The following is a 21,866-nucleotide window of genomic DNA, read 5'->3' on the forward strand; positions in this document are numbered from 1 at the left end:
GACATTTCTGTGGATAGAAGAAGCCAGGCTCAGGGATTATGTGCTTTATGGTTGTATTTCTATGACATTCCACAAGAGAGAGCATGGTGATGAAGAACAGGACAGGGGTTGCCTGGGGTTACAGATGTGGAGAGAATGAAGGAGCTTTAGAGGGAACTCTTCTGTCTCTTGGCTGTGGTGCTGGTTACACGAATTTACACATGTGTGAAAATTTATAGAGCTGTGCACAAAAGAAAAGGTTAAGTTTACTGTATGTTCATTTTGCGAGTAGGACTTTTAAAGGTATGTATCAACAGCATTACTTTTCCTTAGACAAATGAAATTCAGGTGAGGCTCTTTTTGCCTCTGAGGCCCGCTTTCTCCCTGGTGCTTGTCACAGGAGGTTTGGTTAGTACAGAGCCGGGGAGCGCAGCCCACAGCCACGCAGGGCACTGTGGTACTGTGCCCGGCCACCCTCACCTCCCTGTCAGTCTCTGCTCACTTACCCCTGAGCGGGGTCCCTCTCCCCTTTCTCCTGATGTCCTGACCTTTTCTCTCTCCCTCAGATGGCCCATCAGTGCCCTGTCCCGAACTCATCCACAAGCCGAGACCAGATCGCCTATACTGGATTCTAGACACTGTGGCTGGCCTCACTCTTTTTGTCCCCTCTCTCACTTTACTTTCCCACATCTCCAACTGTTCTGTCAAAGCTGACAGTGCACCTTTTCATTGGTTTTGTCCCCACAACCTGCCCCCCCAGGCCACCTTGCATCAGCCCCTTCCCTTGATGCTTCCCTGACCCCCTGGCATGGCTGCTCTCTTTCCCATGTGAACTCCTTTGGCAGTTTGTCTAAACTTCTCACCTAACCCTTAAAACGTTGCCCCTGATGTGTGACTTGCCTCTCTTTCTCTAGACTCTAAGCTTCTTTCAGTTGGCTGTTTTTAGTATTTTCTCCAGTATTTTTCTGCAGTATTCTTCCCTGAACACAAACACCATCATCCCATTAGCATGCAATGCCATTTTTCTGCAGAAGATGTTTAGTTTCTAAGCTATAACCTCAAGCAGCCAGAATTTGTCACTCTTAGTTCTGTGCTCCCAGAGCACTGGTGCATGGCTCCATAACAGATAGCTTGGTGATGGTTCTGGAGGGAGCTGGAGGAGACAGGGGAGGGCACTGCTTCACAGCACGGGCACACAGGCCAGCCAGCTCCACCACTTCCTGGTCATGTGACTTCAGTGAGTCACACGACATCTCAGTGCCTCTGCTGTTTCATCTGTGAACTGGGAATTAGAGCATCTATCTTCAAGGGTCATTGCAAGGATGAAAGTAATTAATAGAAGTAAAGCATTTAAAATGGTGCCCATTGCATTAGTAAGTGCCCGACAAATGTTATCAATGGAACCATTGTCCCTTGGGGACCCCAGAAAAGATCACCTGGGGCTTTTTGAGCCCTGCATTCAAAACCAAAGGGTCAGGCTTGTATAGACGTGTATTTAACACACCCACACACATGCACACGCACACACAAACACCCACACCCACACACCTCTTCCCTTCCATCCTCCTTTCTTTCTCTCCTTCCGTCCTCTCTCTCTTCAATTCAGTAAGACAACCCCATTGAAGATTTGAGCAGACATTTCACAAAAGAACATATACGAAACAACATGAAGCATGTGAAGGGGTGTCCAGTGTCATTAGTCATCAGGAGATGCAAACTAAATCAGAAAACTGCAAATTAAAACTACAATGAGGAAACATCACAATGCCTCAGGTGAGAAGAGACTGACAATACCACATGTTGACAAGTCTGGAGGAGCACAAGGCCTTCTAGGTTGCTGGTGGACACGTAGACACAGTCCAGCCACTTGGCATAACCGCATGGCGGGATCTAATCACAGGGAACATCTAGTAAGACTATGACTCAGCAATTTCACACCTATGTATTTACCCAAGAGAAATGTGTGCCCATGTCTATGTAGAGACATGGATGTCAATTCTCCAATTAGCATTATTCTCCATCCCCCTGAACTGGAAACAACCCCATGGAATACTACTCAGCCATCAAAAGGAATATTCATGTGTACGACAACACAGATGAATCTCAAAAACCTAACGCTAACTGCACATTCAAGACTATATGCTGTCTGATTCTATTTACATGAAATTCTAAAAATGGCAAAACTAATGTGACAGCAGATCACTGGTTTCCTGTGGCTGTCATCAAGGGGAGATCAACCAGAGAGACACAGGAGAATACCTTTCAGGACGAGGGAACGGTTTGGTCTCTGAGTTTGGGTGGTGGTTACACAATTACCAAAATTCATTGAACCGTACACTTCAAATAGCTGGATTTTACTGAATGTAAATAATGACATGAAGGAAAAATCAAAGCCAGAGGCTGATGAGGGGTCTTTCAGCTGGTTGTCCCAGTACTTTCTGCATGGTGTCTCGGGGCCTGCCAAGACGACCTCCTTATCGGAAATAAGGTCATTTGAGGCTCATTTTCTTTCTCTTGCCTCAGAGCCACAGATCCAGCTGACAGTGACCGATTTCCAGTGGGCACCATAGTGTCTCAGGCGGAGGCTGACGGAAACAAGCTTGTGTTTCTGTCACTAATGATATAAGCCTTCATCGTATTCTCTGCCAGGCCATGTTGGTTGTCATTACACCCATTGAAGAAGAGAACAGAGTAATAATGAGCTGGGTGTTATCGGCTCACAAATAATTTATAATGGGCAAACTAGGACAGGAGCAGAGCTTTTTTTGGCTAAGAAGGCTCATGTCATTCTTTCAAATCTAGGCCAAAAAATTATTTATAATGCATAGACAGTCACTCGGAAAGTTAAAAGGTTTCTTTCTTCTCTCCTATGTGTTTGAACATAATGCTTTTTACCCTAGACTCGCAAAAGCTGCCTTAGTGTGTTCCTTGGACACCTGCATTCAGTCTGTGATTCTGAGAAGACATATATGAGGGTGGTTACTTGGCTAGGAATGAGACCTTTGTAGGAACCCTTTAAGGGTGTCAGGTCCTCCCCCAAATCCAAGAAGGTTAGGAATGAGGGAAAAGTCAGGAAAAGGAGATGGTTATGCATGGGTGGTGATCACACACTTGAGGTAAGCTTTGAAGAATTGCCTCAGGTATTATCAGGAAAGAACCCAAACAAAGATATAATCACAAAGGACAGCTTGCCAACGGGTGTGTTGAATTAAAGGCAGGTCGTGTGTCCTTAGTAGAGACAAGCAGGGTGGTTATGGCCCTATGACATCTGAGAAGAGGATATTTGCTCTGTGTCCCTATATTTGCAGGGGCTGTTTGGGGAAGCAGAATCTTTATTGACACTGATACTTGTCGGTATGGATACCGACCCCAGGGGAGGTGCAGCCCTCTGATGGGAATTTGCTGAACTGTCACAAGCCACCAGCACCCTGTCCTGACTATACATTGGCCAGTAGCCTCCTGATAAGTGATCAGCTGCCCTGGGCCTCTTGATGCCAGGCCCCAGGGTGCTGAGAGCAGCGGGTAGACCAGTTTGATGGGCCCCGTAGCTGAGGCCCCTGTCCTCCCAGTGAGCTGACTGTGGAACAAGTCCATCCTGGATGAAATGAGGAAGGTGGGTCCACTTTCGATCACCTTCAGTTAAAGTGATTGCTGATAAGGGGCTAGTCCCATGGGGTGGAGAGCCAGCCACTTGGTCTGTGGTGTGTCGTTAAAGATCAAGGCCTCTAGAGTGGTGCTGCTTCCCAGGGCAAGGGCAGGCTTCCTGCGACACATGCTCCTTGTTTGACTATCTATAAAATGGCCCATATAGTGTGTTTTCCTGTTCCAGTTCCTGAGGACCCCAGGCTTGCTCAGAGGTCCCCTCCCCTCAAGCCAAGTGGCTCTACTTTGATCTCTCTGTAGATGTGTGGTGTAGTGTGTCGTTTTAAAAATAGACTTTATTTTTTTTAGAGTAGGTGTAAGTTCACAGAAAAACCAAGCAGAAGGTAAAGAGAGCCCCCATATATCCCCTGCCCCTGTGTACGGACAGCCTCTCCATTACCAACAGCCCCCAGTGGATACAGTGGATGAACCCACACTGACACATCACTATCCCCCAGAGTCCCCACTTGCCATCAGCACCCACTCTTGGTGTTGGATATTGTGTGAGTTTGGCCAAATGTAAGATGATGTGGGTCCACCATGATCATATGGTACAAGGCATTTCACTGCCCTAAAAACCCTCTGTACCCCACCTATTTATCCATCCCCAGCCCACTGATCTTCTCACTGTCTCCATAGTTTTGCCTTTTCCAGAATGTCAAATAGTTGGAACCTGTGCAGTATGTAGTCTTTTCAGATTGGCTTCTTAAGTATTATGCATATAAGGCTCCTCTGTGTCATCTTGTCAAAGGTTCATCTGCTTAGCAGCTTGACAGCCGTACGCACTCTCTGTCATACGTTGGCCCCAGGTTGAGCACGGTTTTGCAGTCATTTTCGTGTGGGATGTGCCTTGTCTCCCCACAGGATGATAAGCTCTGGGGCAGAGGCCAGGACATATGCCCTGTGTGGCACAGTTCTCTGCCAGACACTCAGGGCACCTGGCTTACCCTTGTAACTTGATGCTGAGGGCTGCATGCTCTGGGGTGGAGGGGACATGGTTAGAGCCTAGGAAAGGGCTTTCAGAGCAAAACCCTCTGGGCTGCAGCCGTGTACACAGCATGTCATTTGCTCTCTGAAGTTTAAAGCTCCATGAAGTCAGAGCAAGCAGCATCTGGCAACAGAGCTAATCTGTGTAAGGTTTTGCATCTGAGTCAGAACTTGCTTATTAACACTGTCTGTCTTTGTGGCCAAGAGTCTGGAAAAACATTTTTTTGTCCCCATTATCCAACTCTGAAATGTGGCGAACTTTACTTTCCCTGAAAGGGTTCTGATAAGATGATCACAACAGAACACACTCCGTTGGAAAGTACCTCCATTTCATAATAAAGCCTTTATGGAGTGGAATGTTCCAGTAACCTGTGTGTTCTGTGTTTACAGAGCTTCTCGAAACAAGTCTGAGAAGAAGCGTCGGGACCAGTTCAATGTTCTCATCAAAGAACTTAGCTCCATGCTCCCTGGCAATACGCGGAAAATGGACAAAACCACCGTGCTGGAAAAGGTCATTGGATTTTTGCAGAAACACAATGGTAAAGGTTCCGTTTGTCTCCATTTTTATTCCATTCCTGCCCTTTTTTGGTGATGACTGCATCAAGCTGGTCTTCTGCTTGGCTCTCTTCTTTCCAGCAAAGCCCAATCTCATCAGCCACGGGCTTTCTCCGGCAAAGGCACTCCACCCTCTTTAATACCCCACCTCCAGCAGGTTTGGGAAAGGACACTCTCCTCCCAAATTGCTTTATTAGCCAGAGGAGAGAATCTAAAGCAGCCTCACAGGTAGCACCCAGCCTAAGTGGAGTGATGTTAACCGTGGGAGTGTCTTGATTAAAAATGTCTGCAGCAAGCATTTTTCATTCAGCTCGGAAGAGAATCAATGCCCAAGAATTCATTTTCCAAATGAATTCTTCCTCCTGAGTGGACTGGTTTCTCCAACCCCCCCTGCCATGGCCCCTGAACTCTTTGGCCTTCTGAGGTACGCCATGGGAAAAATACACTGAAAATCAGGAATTTACTTACTTTAAATCCATTTTTTTGATTGAGAGATAATTCACGTGCCATAAAATTCGCCATTATAAAGTTTATAATTCAACGGTTTTAAGTGTATCCAAAAGGCTGTGCCACCGTTAATACTAATTTTCTCATCCCATAAAGTGGTCACTGCCCATTTCCCCTCCCTCCAAATCCTGACAATCACTCAACTACTTTCACTCCTTCTAGATTTCCTAGTCTAGGCATTTCATACAAATGGGACCATCCAGTATGTGGTCCTTGGTTTCTGGCTTCTTTCACTCAGCATTCATATTTTAGCAAGCACTTGTGTTTTACTCCACATTATGGCCAATAATATCTATTGTATGGATATACCACATTCTGCTTAGCCACGTATCAGTTGATGGCTTTTGGGTTGTTTCTACTCTTTAACCAGTATGAATAATGCTTCATGTACGGTTCTTTGCATGGTTATATATTTTCAGTTCTCTTGGACTTATATCTAGGATTAGAATTGCTCAGTTCAGTGGTAACTCAAGTTCAACTTTTTGAGGAACTGCAAACTGGTTTCTGTAGCAGCTGGACAGTTTTATACTCCAGAAGCCATGTATAAGGGTTTCAGTTTCTCCACATCCTTACCAACGCTTGTTATTGTCTGATATGTGTGTGTGTGTGTGGTGTTTATTATAGCCTTCCTAAGGAGTATGAAGCAATTATCTCATTATGGTTTTGATTTGCATTTCCCTAAAGATTAATAGTGTTGAGCTTTTCATGAACTTACTGGCCATTCATATATCTTCTTTAGAGAAATGTCTATTCAAATCCTTTGTCCATGGTTTAATTGGATTATCTATCTTTTTGTTGCTGAGTTGTAAGTGTTCTTCATATAGTCTGGATACTAGACCCTTATCAGATATATAATTTACAAATATTTCCCCCCAGTTTCTTTAACTTTTTTTTTTAAAGATTTTATTTATTTATTTGACAGAGAACACAAGTAGGCAGAGAGGCAGAGAGAGAGAGAGAGAGAGAGAGAAGCAGGCTCTGCACTGAGCAGAGAGCCCAATGCGGGGCTCGATCCCAGGACCCTGGGATTATGACCTGGACTGAAGGCAGAGGCTTTAACCCGCTGAGCCACCCAGGCGCCCTACCCATGTCCTTTGACACACAAATGTTTCCAAGTTTGAAGCCCAATTATCTTTTTTTGTTGTGCTTGTTTATGTGTGTCTTAGGTATCTTATCTAAGAAACCATTGTCTAATCTAAGCATATGAATATTTGCATCACCTGTGTTCTCTTCTAAGAGTTTTTTAGTTTTAAGCCCTAGATTAAGTATCAAGCATATAAGCTATAGGGTGAGCATTTAGGTATTTGATCCATTTTGAGTTATTTTTTTGTACAAGGTATAAGACAGGGAGTTGAAATTCATCCTTTTGCATGTTGATATTCAATTATCCCAGCATTTCTTTCTTTTTAAAAGCTTTTTAATACTTACAGAAAATATACAAATAATAACTGTACAATCAAATTACTTATCACACGGTATATTAGTAAACACAGCTCGGTAAGTACAAGCTTCTCCAGTAGATGCCCCCTCCTTCCTATTACCTCTGCTTTCCCCAGAAGTAATCTCTATTTTGACTTCTAATACTAGAGTTGGGCTATTGGGACCTTATTCAGATGGAATCATAAGATTATAAACACCATGTTTATGTGGTTAATCTGTTCTTCCATTGTTGTGGCTAGTTCATTTTCATTGGTATATAGTATTCCATAACATGAAGTTACCACTTGACTCTATCCTTGAACTTAAGTCTTTCTCAAATCACCCTCTCTCCCTTTTACCTTTTTCCTTTAAACCCTTTTACCTCTTAGCACTGACCACCCTACCCTGCTGCTCACCTGTGGATGGTACAATAAATAAATAAATTGGAGCGGGGGTTAAGAGGGTTCAGTAGATATTAACACGCAAGAAGAGTAGAATTCTCTGTTTTTTTCCCTTAACCATGACACCAAACATAATAAAGTCAGAAATGTCAGGTTATTGAGGAGATAATTATGATTCTTCTGTGCTTACAGTGATGCTTCTCTTTCATAGAACATTTTCCTAGACAAGATGATTTCATGGAAGAGGGCACAGCTAGGACATTAGAAAGTTTCATTATACTTTCTATTCTTTCATTGATTCTTTAATAATTTTATATACCTATTAAAAAGATGACAGTTATGATAAACCTCCTTTTTTCTTCCAAAGCTGCCCAGGGGAGTGTAAAGAATATGTTAATTGCTTTTGTTAAAAGTCAGGGAAGAATAATCAAGCTGGATTGGAACAAAGTGTTGCAGCAGTATTCCAACTGCCCCAGTAATTTAATCAGAATGGTTATGTTTCCTGAATGATGATTTGGCTAAGTGAAATAGCAGGTTGGTTCGATTACTAAGATATTTTGCACAAATTACTCAAACTAGGTCAGTGCCACTGAGAAGCAGGACAGCTGTTAAATAGGACAGCTGGGATCAAGTTCATCAGTATGACATTTATGCTGGGCTCTGTCCGCTGCAGAATTACAGAATTGTCAAATTGGGACCTGGAAAGAATCAGTCAGCAGAAATGCGGCCTCCTAACATCAGGAGCATCCATCCATCTCTACTTCACCTTTTTTATAAGACTAAGGCCTACTTTGCACAGCCCCCTCAAAGGCAACCCTGATCACCTGTGGATCTCACTCATCCTCTGTGATTTTACGTTCCAAAGAAAGCAGAAAATTCATCAAAGATTTTATGGAGGAATACAGCAGTTAGACCAAAATTTGGATTAAATCAAAAATAAAAACAAACAATAACTTCAGTTATAATCCAAGTGGACGGGAACTCCACAAGAATCCGCAGTAGAGCAGAGAACACCATGGTCAGCATCTGTTCAGGGCTCCCTGTGAGCCAGGCAGGCATTGTTCTAAGGATTCTTGTATAGGAACACATGTGAGCTTCACAGCAGCTCACCTAAGTTAATATTATTTCACAAGTGAGACAATCAAGGCACAGAGATGTTAGGCCACTCACCCAAGTGAGACTGTCAGCTTGGTAAGGAATCTATACAAGGCAGTCTGCCTCCAGATGCCAAGTTTTTAATACTACTCTCTCTCTTTCTATCAAATAAATAAACAAAATCTTAAAAAAAAAAATTTAAAAGATGGAGGATCAACTGAAGGAAGAACAAATATGACCGATACAGCATTTGAGCTATCTGTAATAATCTTATCAGAGACATTTTAGTAATAAAACAAAATACACTTTCAAAAATGTAAAAGAACTCAATTACTTAAGGGGTCCTCTGTATTCCAATGACTACTGAATTTACAAACGTGAATAACATCTTCAGTACAAGGTAGTTGCAGAAACAAGCAAGGGATTGATCCATCCAGAAAAGGTTTGAGAAGAATAAATTCTGGCTTTAAAAGCAACTAAGTAACATGTATTTGTCTGACACATTGTACTTCAGTATCGGGAAATGCTGAAAAATACATGACATTCTGCAGAGACACGGGAAGTCATTCACTACAAGCCTAAGGTGTGTCTGGAATTTTGAAAATGTCAGATCTCTAAAGTCTTCTGCTTTGCCTTGACCATGAAGCTGTAGCTTAGGACCATGTCCCACCGTCCCAGTCTTTGTTCCCATTGCCTTGATAGGTGGAGAATGTAGCTCCTTCTCCTCAAGCCTCATCAAAAGGATGTGAAAACATCAAGAGACGCCTTTACGCGCATTACATCCAAAGTTCTGGTCCTTGGAAATCAGGATAACCTGTTTCCTTGTCCTGGCTTCTTTAATTAAACAACACATAGGTTTACACAAAATTACATAGAAATAAGTGTGCTTTGTTTGTCCATTCTAATTCCAAGATACCTTTGACATAACCATTTATTTATGGTTTTTTGTTTTTTGTTTTTTTTAGAAGTCTCAGCGCAAACGGAAATCTGTGATATTCAGCAGGACTGGAAACCTTCATTCCTCAGTAATGAAGAATTCACCCAGCTGATGTTGGAGGTGAAATGCGCTTTCCAATTAGCTTAATTAGTGGTCGCAAATCAAAATGTAGCCGCTTCTTCCAGATAAGACCCATCCCTGAAGCAAACAACTGTTCTTGAACCTGGAAAGAGGTCTTGAAGCAGAAACTCCTTAAAGCCCTGCATGCTATTGCTTGTTTTTTGGCTACTGAGTTTGGCAGCATAAGCAAGAATCCCCAAACTGGATGTGAGTGTGTGCAGGGTGAACCCGCTCATGGTCTCCCAACCAGCGGACACCCAGTGGGGGACCAGGGAGGGACAAAGGTGCAGGTAGGTAAGAGGGGAAAGAGGGAGGAAAAAGCCCATCTCTGCACTGTCTTTGTGGCTCAGAGTCTCCTCTTTAGAATGCAATGATCATATGTTTCCCTTAGTAGAACACATTTTGAAAACCAAAGTCTTCTTTTAAAGTTGGGCTTTTAACTTGAGCTCACATTACATCAACACACCATGTGGGTGTCTACCGTAAGTGACCCTGGGCCTTCCCACCCGGCACACGCCCTTTCTGGGCTGAGGAAGATGCTCACATTTCTTCCTCCAGAAAGTTAGGTGCCCACACCCATCTACAGGGATGTATTTGTGGAAATCCGGCCGAGCTGAGCCGGTGGACTTCTTCAGTGTCCTGTGTTTACATTTGGCTGAAACTCCTCTGCCGAGATGAGGATGAGTCTCTCTGTGGCGGGGTGCTCTGAGGTCTCAGCTGGGGATTAGGCTGGGAGTGCATGGACATGACAGTGGAGGGAGAGAAGGCTCCAGACGTGGCATGTCTGGGCCCTTGAAGAGGAAACCGAGACAAATGAGCTCAGCGAAAGGAAGTTAGATGCTGGCTACATGTCAGCAGTTCCTGGCAGAGTTTTTGGAAAGTGGCTTCTTTCTTTATCTCATCTTAGGTGCGTGTATAAGACTGATGTAAACTTTAATTTACATAGATTAACTATGCAGAAAACAGAAAGTACTGGAGTAAGAAAATGCCAGAATGAAGATGTCCAAATATTATGAAATATAAGCGCATTAATGAACATTTGCATAAAATGAAAGATACTTAAATCTACATGGGAACTATATTTAAAGAAAATACAGAACTTTCTCCAGAAGCAATGCATTTTAAGTATGTTAAATTTAGAGCAGCTTGTGAAATATAATGTTGAATTAATGCATCATTATGCTACTTTACATAAATCGTTTTATCTTTTAATTCTTAGGGACAGTAGTTAAAACTCATAACCCTATAGAACCCAGCCTCTTTTTTAAGAGCCTGTAGCACATTCTTCCTTTTTCTTCCCCCCACCGAGTTTCAAGATATCAAAAGTGTCTGAGGAAACAAGACTTTTAAAAAGTTAAAAATGGATACATATTTGGGCTGAAAGGCAGGACTGAGATTCAGGAGACTAGAATTTCTAGAAAAGTAAGGTTTTAGATTGGTATGTATATTCCTTCTGCACGTTCCCTGGCTCCCAGTATAGACTCCTTGAAGCGAATCTGAAGGAATCGTGCCCGATGAGTGAATTAAGTCTCAAGTTAATCCTTCTGGGATTAGCCTTCTGGGCAAATTGCTGCTTTGAGGAGCCTGGGAAACCCATCCAGTACTACTTCAGATTAATCTCTGTTTCAAGCTTCTGTTCTGACCTGTTGCTCTTCAGGAGACACAGACCTGGTCCTGAGTAACAGTACTTCTAGTATCTTCTGGATGGCCTGGGCCCCACGGGGCCCCCACAGGATGAGATTGTCACCATTTGCCACTAGGCAAATGCTTATTCGTGTGTGTGTGTGTGTGTGTGTGTGTGTCCCTTTCCAGCCACACAACCTCTCCTTTTCCAGAGCCATTTCAGGGACTGTGAGGAATTCAGATGCCATGCCTTGGTAACCATGAGGATCCCGTTTTAAAGCAGGACAGAACCCATCAGCCCCCAAGGTGCTGAGCCGCCGGTGCCCTCTTGATATGACTTCCTCCTCCTTCCCTCTTTTCTCGGAAAGCCCCCCAGCCCAGACTCTGGGAGGATGCACACATGGTCATGGGGTTTGAAAGAAAAAAGTGCCTTGGCTGCAGACCAGCCAGGCAGGTACCGTGTTCGCAGATAGAGAGGATGGCTACAAGTTCCCGAACACGTTGACTCAGACAAAGGGGCAGCTTTTGCTGGCTGGCCACTACCGGGTTTCTAGCATTTCTTCTGAATTGTATTCAGAAGAAAAGCTACAGCCATTTTTTTCTCTTAGCCCAGAGGTTGTCCCTGGACAACCAATCAGGAATGATTGGTTGAGCTGAGGTTTGTTCCTGACCTGAGGAAGTGGTTGAATCAGGAATTGGCAGAATTGGCAGAAAGGTGTGTTTTTGTTTCCTTCTGGTGTGTGGCAGGTATAAAACTGGGGCCATGGTGGCATTTTTGGCATCCCTGAAGCTGCTGTCGCTGTCACTTTCACTTTGAGACTTTGCAATGAGTCTGCTGAGTCCCTCAGATGGGGCTGATGGGATCCTCTAGAACCCTGGCAAGTGTGCTCCAAGCAGTGACTTAGCACCCCTCTTGTGCATTTCATGGGAGACCCCAATTATCTGATGAAAGTTACCTCCCATCTATAAATACCTTCAGTTTTTTAACACCCACATGCTTTATAAGCCCAAGAGGGGCTTGGGCCCACTGCACAAGAAGATAATTTGAACTGCTTCTCTTTTCCCAATATACTGCCCTGCATTTTCAAAAAAAGGTCCAGCCAACATCCTCGAGAGCACTCCCATCTCTTAAAGCACCTCCAAGAGTGCCACAAATAGAACTAAAAAACCATTAGGAAAAGAAACAAAAGGAACCAAGATGTACCTCTGGGTTCACCATGACCCATAAATCTTATTGGGGATTTCTTAACCTTGGCCCTATCGACGCCTCGGACCTCATCATTCTTTGTTATTGGGGTGTCCTGTGCATTGTGGGACTTTTCAAAGCATCCTTGGCCTCTACTCACTGGATGCCAACAGCACCCACCCCAGTAGTGACCACCAAAAACGTCTGTTGTCATTCCTAGATGTCTCCTAACAGAGGTGGGTAGGAGAGGCGGCAAAACTGTCCCAGTTGAAAACTACTGACAGAACCCAAAAGGATGAGGTCCACTTAAGAAACACGGTTTAATATATTTTTCAGTCTTAAATCCTGCAATATGTAAATGTAAAATAATAAATGACCCTAGTGTTCGTTTTCCTGGTGAAGAGAGCTTTCTCCCGTTCTGGCACGGTGCCCTTCATGTGCGGTTAGTGGACCATTTCCGCTTCCTGTTGCAGTGCACCTAGTTGCACCCTCCAAACTGAACGAATCAGTGCCCTTTTGGCCTGGCAGACTTCCAGTGACACCCTGGGAGGAACTAGCTGAGTGCATACAAAATGTTTCCAGAACTTTCTGAGCACATATTTCGGTGTGACTTTTTTTCTCTTAAAGCGGAAAAATTCTCATATTTGAGGATGATCCTATTTCAAAGATATAGTCGGTACAAAGTGATAGGTTTATAGTAACTGTCCGCCTGAGCATATTATTCCCTCAAAGACTCATTTTCTGGTGAGATGGGCTTGTTTTAATCTTTTCCATCTATTCTGTGCCCCTATATAGCCCATTGCCAGGATGACCCCATTCAGTGCTAAATGACACAGTCTGAATTTTTTTTATCTTAATGTTAATTTTTAAGGATTTTAAAAATTATTTTTATTAACATATAATGCATTATTTGCCCCAGGGGTACATCAGTCTTACACACTTCACAGCACTCACTGTAGCATATACCCTCCCCAGTGTCCATAACACAGCCACCATGTCCCTCCCTCTCCAGCCCCCAGGAACCCTCAGTTTGTTTCCTGATATTAAGAGTCTCTTGTGATTTGTCTTCCTCCCCAGTCCCATCGTGTTTTATTTTTCCCTCCCTTCCCCCTAGAACCCCTATCCTGCCTCTCAAATTCCTCATATCAGAGAGATCATATGATAATTGTCTTTCTCTGATTACACAGTCTGAATTTTTTTTTACAGATTTTATTTATTTATTTGACAGACAGAGATCACGAGTAGGCAGAGAGGCAGGCAGAGAGAGAGAGGAGGAAGCAGGCTCCCTGCTGAGCAGAGAGCCCAATGCGGGACTCGATCCCAGGACCCTGAGATCATGACCCGAGCTGAAGGCAGAGGCCCAACCCACTGAGCCACCCAGGCGCCCCACAGTCTGAATTTTTGAAATCTACTCTCAGATGTGTCTTATGAAAGCATCATGAGCGTCCAATAAGGAATCTAAAAAAAAAAACAGCGAAAGTGTCCGTGAGGAAACGTTCACAGCCTACCTCCTTTTCTATCAGAAGCACCTAGAGCAGCGAGCTCACATACAGCAGATACTCAGGAAGGAATGTGAATGTTCTTTACAAACAGTTCCATTGGGAGGCATTCCTCCCGTGGCAGTGAATGTAGGCAGACGTCAACCCTAACCGACGGTTGTTAATGTACCTGCTAGGTCCAATATCTTCTGGTAAATTGAACTCAAAGCACTATTGGGGGTCAGGGGCTAAGAACCATTGAATATCACTGACATCTTTTTAATGGTAAATGTGAGGTTTCTGATTCAGCCCAATAGGATGCTTATCATTAAATTACCTACGTAATTTCCATGGCTAAATCGAGTTTAAGGATTCCAAGAGGTCCAATTTTCCAGGGAGCCCTTTAGTGCTTTTGCAAGCCCTTTGCCTGGGCTAGATGAACTCTGCATATGAAACCATCCTGTGTGCAAGGCTGAGAAGGGTAGTGAGGTTATTCATGGAAATATTCTAAGAACTCCAAAACAAAGTCAATGTCATAACAGGGGATCCTTTGCTTCAGTGACATTCTGCTCCACAAAGGCATCACTAAGGAATCTTCCACTGTTGGATTCTCTGCAGGCACTGGATGGCTTCATCATCGCAGTGACAACGGATGGTAGCATCCTCTATGTTTCTGACAGTATCACGCCTCTCCTTGGGCATTTACCGGTAAGTTTCTGCTCTGCTGGCCTTTGCCAGTCCACATTATTATCTTCCCTTGAGAACCATTCACATCTCAAATAGGAGGTGATGGAGTCAGAGGGGGCATGTATGTAACAAGGGTTAAGGTGTGTCCTCAACAAGGCCGAGGCCAGAGTCCCCAGGGGGGAAGGGCAGGTGCAGGAATATGCTGTTCTAGAACAAACAAGGCACCAGGATCTCAAGGTGGCAAGACCCAGCAGGGGGATGTGGGTGCAGGTGCTCACCCTCTGTGCCCCAGAAACCATGCAGGAGCTGAGCTGCTGAGAGAGTCCGGGCACAGTTAGCAGATCTTAGAGCCTGGCCAGAGACTGATGTATGTCCTACAAAGGGAAAGGCTGACCTCCTGGGTCAACCGAGAGCTGGTGGAGGAATGCATAGCAGATGGCTGGAGATGGGATATGGTTTGGGGACCCCTGGGACATGTCTGAGATGGAAAGTAGGTGGTGGCTCTTAATGGTAATAAAGGATCCATGGCAAGGGTGATGGGGGCAGTGGGAAGAGAGTTGAAATATTCCGGGAAGATGCGGTTGGACCAGGGAAGTCTTGGGGAATGAGGAAGGTGTGGACATCAGGACAAGCTCTGCCATCCCAGGGACTCCAGATGGAGGCTCAGAGGCAGGCTGGGTGCTACTTGACAAAGGCCTTCTTAGATGCTCTCCCTCCCCTTCTTCCTCCCTCTATCCCTACATGCTTCCCTCTGTGCCTCTTGTCCTCCCTCCTCTCCTCCTCTTTGCGTAAGCCTGCCTGGCACCCTCATAATCCGCAGTCGGAAGGACCTGACTCACCAAGCAGCACCTGACTGCTGGAGGTTCCCCCTCTGGGAACCCCTCAAGGGCGTTTGGCCTGCCTTCCATTTCCTGCCACCCCATTATTTATTCCTACAGACTATGGCTTTGAATGACAGCTCTCCCAGGAGCATCGTGGTGGGGATAAAATCTCTCTTATCTCTCCTTCCCACAAGTCCTGCCAAACCTCTTAATACCACTGCTCCCCGCTCCCAGCACATCGGCGGTGGGGTAAGATGTGATAAGGAGGTTTACCGCTTCCCCTGGTTCCTGTACAAAGGCAATCTCGGAAATCACTGAGGACCACGGCCCTTAGCTGTACCTGCTGGGGGGCAGCTCGCCTTCCTCGGGGTGAGGAGCCCAGCTTTGCTACTGGCCCAACATGCCATCTTGTGCTGGGTTACACTTTTTCCTCGGAAGCTACTCCCCATCATATCGTTTCTGCAAATAATGCCGATCAAAGCTGCCGTCATTAAAGAGGCTCCGTGTCATTGCACGTTCTTCCTTTGCTGGTCACTGTGTGGTGTAGCCCAAAAAAGCAGTTTTTACCTTGCTAGGCAGATGCCTTCGCATTACCCCCACTGTCTCTCTAACTTTTGTGTTTCAGCCCACTCCCTGCACCATCTCCAAGGTAGATTAGGGTTGGGGCTTTCTCTCTCCTCCTGATGGCCATCAGAGAGACTGATTCTCGCTTGACCCCAAGGAGGCAAGAGTTCAGGTTCGTCTTGGCTTTATCTAAGGCCAGAAGAGTGATAAGCTCAGCTCATCCAATCAGCCTGGCTTCCTCAGGCTGACCTGAGGTGGCTGAGGAAAGAAGCAGCAATGAGGTGCTTCTTGGGAGGGGTTTGTGTTTTGTCTTGAATGGACAGGATTGGGCCATGATAGACGCTGATTGAAAGCAATGACACGGAGCCTCCTTAATGATCCAGGAATGAGATTCAAGAGCCCAGAGCTGTTTGAGGAAACAGGATTTGCACTGTTCTGCTTTATGCTCTTGTAATTATCTGATGACCCAGTTGCTATATGTGGCAGAGGGGACTTAGAAAGTGAGTTGGGAATTCTAATTTGAAATTACAGAGCAATTTAGGACCACCTTTATGAATTATTTTCTAACTCTGGAAGGAGCAGAAATGATCCCATGTCTAGCTTATGAGTGTTAGACCCATAATGAATCATGAGTGTCTGTATATAGACCCACATGCAGACACACATAGAGTTAGCCCTTAAACTCTCCAGTGGAGGTGAGCCTAGGATGGACAATTTAACTTCTATTTACTTCTAACTCTAATTTTCTGGTTTTTACCAAGAGCACTGCCTACTTTTCCTTTTTTGCTTAGCATTCACTTGCATCTTTGCTCTCAAGCAAGGACAAGAGCGATTAAGGATGGAAACTTACCTGGTGCCAATCAGTAACTGGCTGTCTGAGCAGAGGAGACCTCTGGGAGGAATGCCTCTATCACCCCTACTTTACAAAGGAGGAGATCCCAGGGGGCCAATCGAGTGAGGGCAGAGCAAGGCTGAAACCAGGAGCAACTGCCCTCAGAGCCCAAACTCCTTACCACTCTACTCTGGTGTCTTCCTAAAGCCAAGAATTTGGGTTTCTATGGGAGAATTCTGCTTTTGTTTTAATTCACTTCAATTTGGACTTACTTATTACTCAGCAGGAGCACAGGACTTGTCCATGGATGACACAGCCATTGAAAAGTCCCATGTGAGTCACTCACAATGTAACAAGCACCATTAAGAGTCCCTTACATGAATTCATGGGTGTAAAACACTTGGAATAGTACCTGGCATAGACCTTGAGCTACATCACATTTGCTGTGGAGAATTACAATGCTTAGGAAGAGAGGATGGGGAAGGAAGGCATGTCCAACAGAGGTACAGTGTGGGCAGGGCAGGAGGCCATGGGCCCCAGCAGCCGTGCCTCTTGTTGGTATCAGAGGCTGGCATGCCAGGGGTTGGGTCCCACTGCCCCTTGTAGGGCCTGGGGTTGGAGGCCCGTCGGTGACTAGGAAGGTTGAGGGATAAAAAGCAGCAAGAATTCCTTTCTTCTTTTGAGACCGTTAGGCTACTGTCTCTCTGTCTCCTTCCTACTACTAGAAACTCAGACATGGCAAAAGCTCACACGATAGATTTTTGTATAGCAATTTTCTGATGCAATATTCTAGAGCTTTCTTTCCCAATTTGATAGAAAAAAGAAAGCGGCTCAAAGCAGGAAATGGTTTTAAGACAAAGTCAAAACTTTCCTGGGGTGGTGACACCAGCACATTTTGGTGTCTAGAATTAACACAAGCAGTCAAAGAAGCAATGTGGGCATCGTCGATGAGCAAGTGGATGGGGGACCAAGGGCTAAAGGGAGCTTCTGGGATGAAAACTTTCCAGGAAAGATATAACATGCCTCTGATGGAATTAGGAAAGAATATGGCTGAGGCAGACCCAAATGAGACCCAAAGTAGGCATAAACTTTTGTTTGTTTCTGAAGAACCTAATTTCCCTGTTTTTATTTGTTAATGAGTGCCATGTTTGCTTAACGAGCTGGACCATGCTGTCTGTACATAAGGCAGAGGTCCTATCTCCAGGCCTGAGCATAGACCCGAGGTGCCTAAGTGTCTGTTGAGTGAGGGGCTGAGCCCTTAAATGGGGCTGCTACTTTGGGAGCAATTGCAAACAGCTCAGCAGGAGAGGGAATTGCCTCCAAAGTAGGAAATGTGTGCATGGACAGCACCACGTCCCTGAAGGAAAATAATCTAAGGCACAAGTGATTATAAACGTACAGAAATCTACAAACCAAAACTACTTCCATGGAATGCTGGTTCTCCCAGTGAAAGCTCCAGCAAGCAGTACAAGATGAAAGTAGGATAAAGGGCCAGGTTCCCATGGTCAGGGTCACGGCAAGGAGAGGAGGTCGCAGAAAAGAAAGAGAACCCATGGCTGACTTTACCACACAACACAGCAGCAAGTCCATGAAACACCTCCCAGGAGATGTCGCTCTGCCCTTCCTTCCCCACCCTGTCCTCCCCTGCAGGAGAACACACCTAGTCCCGGGCATCTGGTCAGAGATGGCTCTGGGCAGGACCCAAGCGGTGGGTAGCTCTGTCTAGGAGGGCTGTAGCAGGTGTGGCTGCATGCAACTCGGAGCTGGTCACAGGTTAAAGGAGTTCAGGTCATATTTTATTTTATTTTATTTTATTTTATTTTATTTTATTTTATTTTATTTACTTATTTGAGAGAGAGAGAGCACAAGCATGGGGAGCAGCAGGCAGAGGGAGAAGCAGATCCCTGTGGAGCAGAGAGCCCAGCATGGGCTCCATCCTAGGATCCTGGGATCATGACCTGAGCTGAAGGCAGGTGCTTAACTGACTGAGCCACCTAGGGGCCCCAGTTTTCTCTATTTTAATATGCTTTTGATTTTTATAAAGCATGCTTACAAAAGTATGCATGAAACATTCCTTCAGTGTTTAAACCCATGATAGAGTGAGTGCAAACATACAGGTGGGTATGTCTGGAAGCACAGAACCTCCCATCTGTTCTTCTCCCATCCCACCTCCCAGCCAGAGATGACCATTTACCTGGCTTTTATGATCATTGCTTCCTTGATTTTCTTTGTAGTTCTACTGACTTTTGATTTGTCATGCAACACGATGATTTAGTATTGTCTTCTGGCTAACTTTAGGAAAATAGAATCCTGGGAAATGGACTCCTGTTGCTCAACATTGTCTGTGAGATCCATCCATCTCAGGCTCTTCCTGGTGGTGGTCATGGGTTTATGTCATTGCTGCCTGGTTCTCCCCTGGAGGAATGTGCTAGCGTTTCTGCATCGGTTCCAGGTTGGAACTCCTGGAAGGTGCCTTTGTGAACAGGCTGCTTGTGTTTCCCAATGAACATTTGCAAGCATGTCATGGAGAACTTAACGTAGGATGGCTGGATTGGATAGTGGGTGCAGCTTCACGGGTACCCGGTGACACCACGTTGTTAATGATGGTTGCACCATCTCCACTGGAAGAGTCGAGAGTTCTAGGTGCCCCATATCACAGCATGTGGATTGGCTGGCTTCTTAGCATTTGTCAGTCTTTCGCATGGAGTTTTAACTTGTTTTCCTCCCAGTTACTAAGGAGAGTGGGCATCTTTGCACATGCTTGTTAGCTATTTGGATTTCCTCCTTTGTGAACACAGTGCTTGTTCGGGGGTTTTGCCATTCTTCTACCAGACCATCTGGTTTGTTCCTTGTAATGTGGAGGCATTCTTTCCATGTTCTCGACACTAGTCCTCTGCCAGATACTGTTTCGATCTCCTCCTGCTTGCTCTCCCTTAGGAGGTCTGGCTGGACACAGGTGCTCGACCACAGTTTATTAGTTTCCTGAGCTCACAACCTGGAGACCAGGATGCAGGGCCACATGGGACCACACCCTGGAGCAGTGCCCCCGCAGGGACCGTGAGAAGCAGGCTTCATAGTAACAAGAGGTTGGGGTGCCCCCTGGTCCCTACAGGGGTGAGACCAGTTTCTTTGAATAATTCGGCAGGCTGGCAGGGCCCCATCGACAAAGAGCGTTGTTTAGCTAGGGGGCCTTCCCATAGGGGCAGAGTGTGAAGGAAAACTTTCAGTTGGGCCCATCGAGGGCCTCCCAGTTTTGCTAGGTGACAAGGCAGCGTTTAACACTGAGCCTTCATTTTAGGACTTACACCATGGCTTATGTGTTACAAATATATTCTCTCCTCTTGTGGCTCCCCTCGCTCTCTCTAGATTCTTTTCATGAACAGAGATTTTTTTATAGTTGGTACCTTTTATATCCTAATTAATTCTTCACTACTCTAGGGTCAAAGCCACTCCCTGTACAAGCTTCTAAATGCATTACCATTGGGCCATCAGTTTGATTCTGAATTTAAAGTGCACCAAAACCTATTCGATGTGTCTCCAACTTCCTGGCCCTTTCGGAGACTGAGGCCCTGACTGCTTCGGGGAGCCCATTCCTGCCTCTTCTCAGGGTGAGGCTTCTCCACGATGTCTCACGATTGCCCCTTCTCCAAGACTTCTCACTGTGGCCAACACATCTCCAGCCAGAACTACCAGGGTCTGTTTGGGTCCTTGCTGGACAGAGCGTCCCCCGGCTCCCTTCCAACTCAGCTGGCCAGCTTCTGTGAGCTCCGTGGATGGGCTCACTGAGCTCTGCTGGGTGCCACCAAACGCTGGTTCCTGGAGTGAGAGGACAATGCCTTGCTGTGTTCTGAAGCACATCTAGATCACCCCCAGGCTCCCAAGGGGCACAAGAAGAAACTTGGGAGAGGGTGCGATTTGGAATAAGGACAGGCGTTCATGGTGAAAGTAGTCTTGGTAAAAATTCTTGAGAAAGCAACCAAGGACCTTCAGTAAGTTGGGGTAGAAAACCTTCTGTCTCCAACAGGTAAATGATAGTCCCGACACTGTGATTCAGCGGGCAAGATGGCTGCGGATGGCACGCGCCCTCCTTTGTCTCCGTAATTGCTGTCATTTTAATAAACAGAGCTCAGCTCATTCAAGGGACAGTTCAATTGCGGATAGAATTTATTCTGTGGTAAGCATGAGGGTTTAAATTTTCTAACTATCAGTGTTTGTGCTGCTTGTTGGCACGGGGAAATGGCATAATAGTAATATAATAGTGAATACATAGCGAGAGCTGGCTATGTGCCAGGCATGGCTCTGAGCCCTTTCTGGGTGTGAGCTCATAATCCTCACCATCCTTCCCACCAGCCTCCATCCGGGGTTCATCTTTATTCTGTGGGGAACCTGCAGCCCCAGCTGCCCCCACAGCCCTGTGACCCGCCAGCCGCCTTCCACAGAAGCAGCTCAGTCAGGCAGCCCCAGAGCCCTGCTCTCTGTCATACTCAGGACAAGGGAAGGGGGCTTCCACCTGGCTCTCCCAGAAAAGGCCATGGAGTGACTTAGTCATCATTTTCTTGTATCTGCAGTGTCTTTAAGAAGAAAGACTGCTGTCGTCTGTGAGCATTAGTCATCATCTAAAAAACTAAAGGGAATGAGCTTAAAATAAAATCAAGAACATCAGAAGGAACTCGGAGAGAGCTGGAGGGAGAAAATGATAGCACAGGCTCGTGAGGGGTTTGCAGAGACTTTGCCTACGGAGATCAAGCCCGGGCACTGTCAAGCTGGGCGTCCCTCCTTTTCTTCCTCCTGTCCTTTATCGGCCACCAAATGGTGTGCTCCTTCCTCACAGCCCCTGGACAGCTGGCTGCAAGAGTAGAGGGGCTCGCTTGCTCCCTTGGGTTTCCTCCAGTGCCCAAGGCAGTGGCGGGCACATGGGGGGCCCTGAGTCAGTGTTGGGTGGATTCTGTTGTCGGGTGACCTGTTTGCATGCTCCCTCCTATGCATCATGTCTCCCCTTCCCTGTGCCTGTTCAGACTGACCTTCTTTAGCCT

The 21,866-nt window shown here is 45.6% G+C and overlaps 1 protein-coding gene across 3 annotated transcripts in view; it reads left to right on the plus strand.

Annotated features, from left to right (window-relative positions):
• Window positions 1-21,866, plus strand: part of NPAS2 (neuronal PAS domain protein 2) — a 153,228-nt gene that overhangs the window by 87,563 nt on the left and 43,799 nt on the right. For all 3 annotated transcript variants that reach the window (XM_059406269.1, XM_059406268.1, XM_059406270.1), the window contains exons 3-5: window positions 4,999-5,147; window positions 9,551-9,642; window positions 14,548-14,637. In XM_059406269.1, the coding sequence (XP_059262252.1) occupies window positions 4,999-5,147; window positions 9,551-9,642; window positions 14,548-14,637 (331 nt within the window). The remainder of the gene's footprint in view (window positions 1-4,998; window positions 5,148-9,550; window positions 9,643-14,547; window positions 14,638-21,866) is intronic.

The sequence above is a fragment of the Mustela nigripes genome, chromosome 7, assembly GCF_022355385.1.
Source record: "Mustela nigripes isolate SB6536 chromosome 7, MUSNIG.SB6536, whole genome shotgun sequence".
Classification (NCBI taxonomy): Eukaryota; Metazoa; Chordata; class Mammalia; order Carnivora; family Mustelidae; genus Mustela; species Mustela nigripes.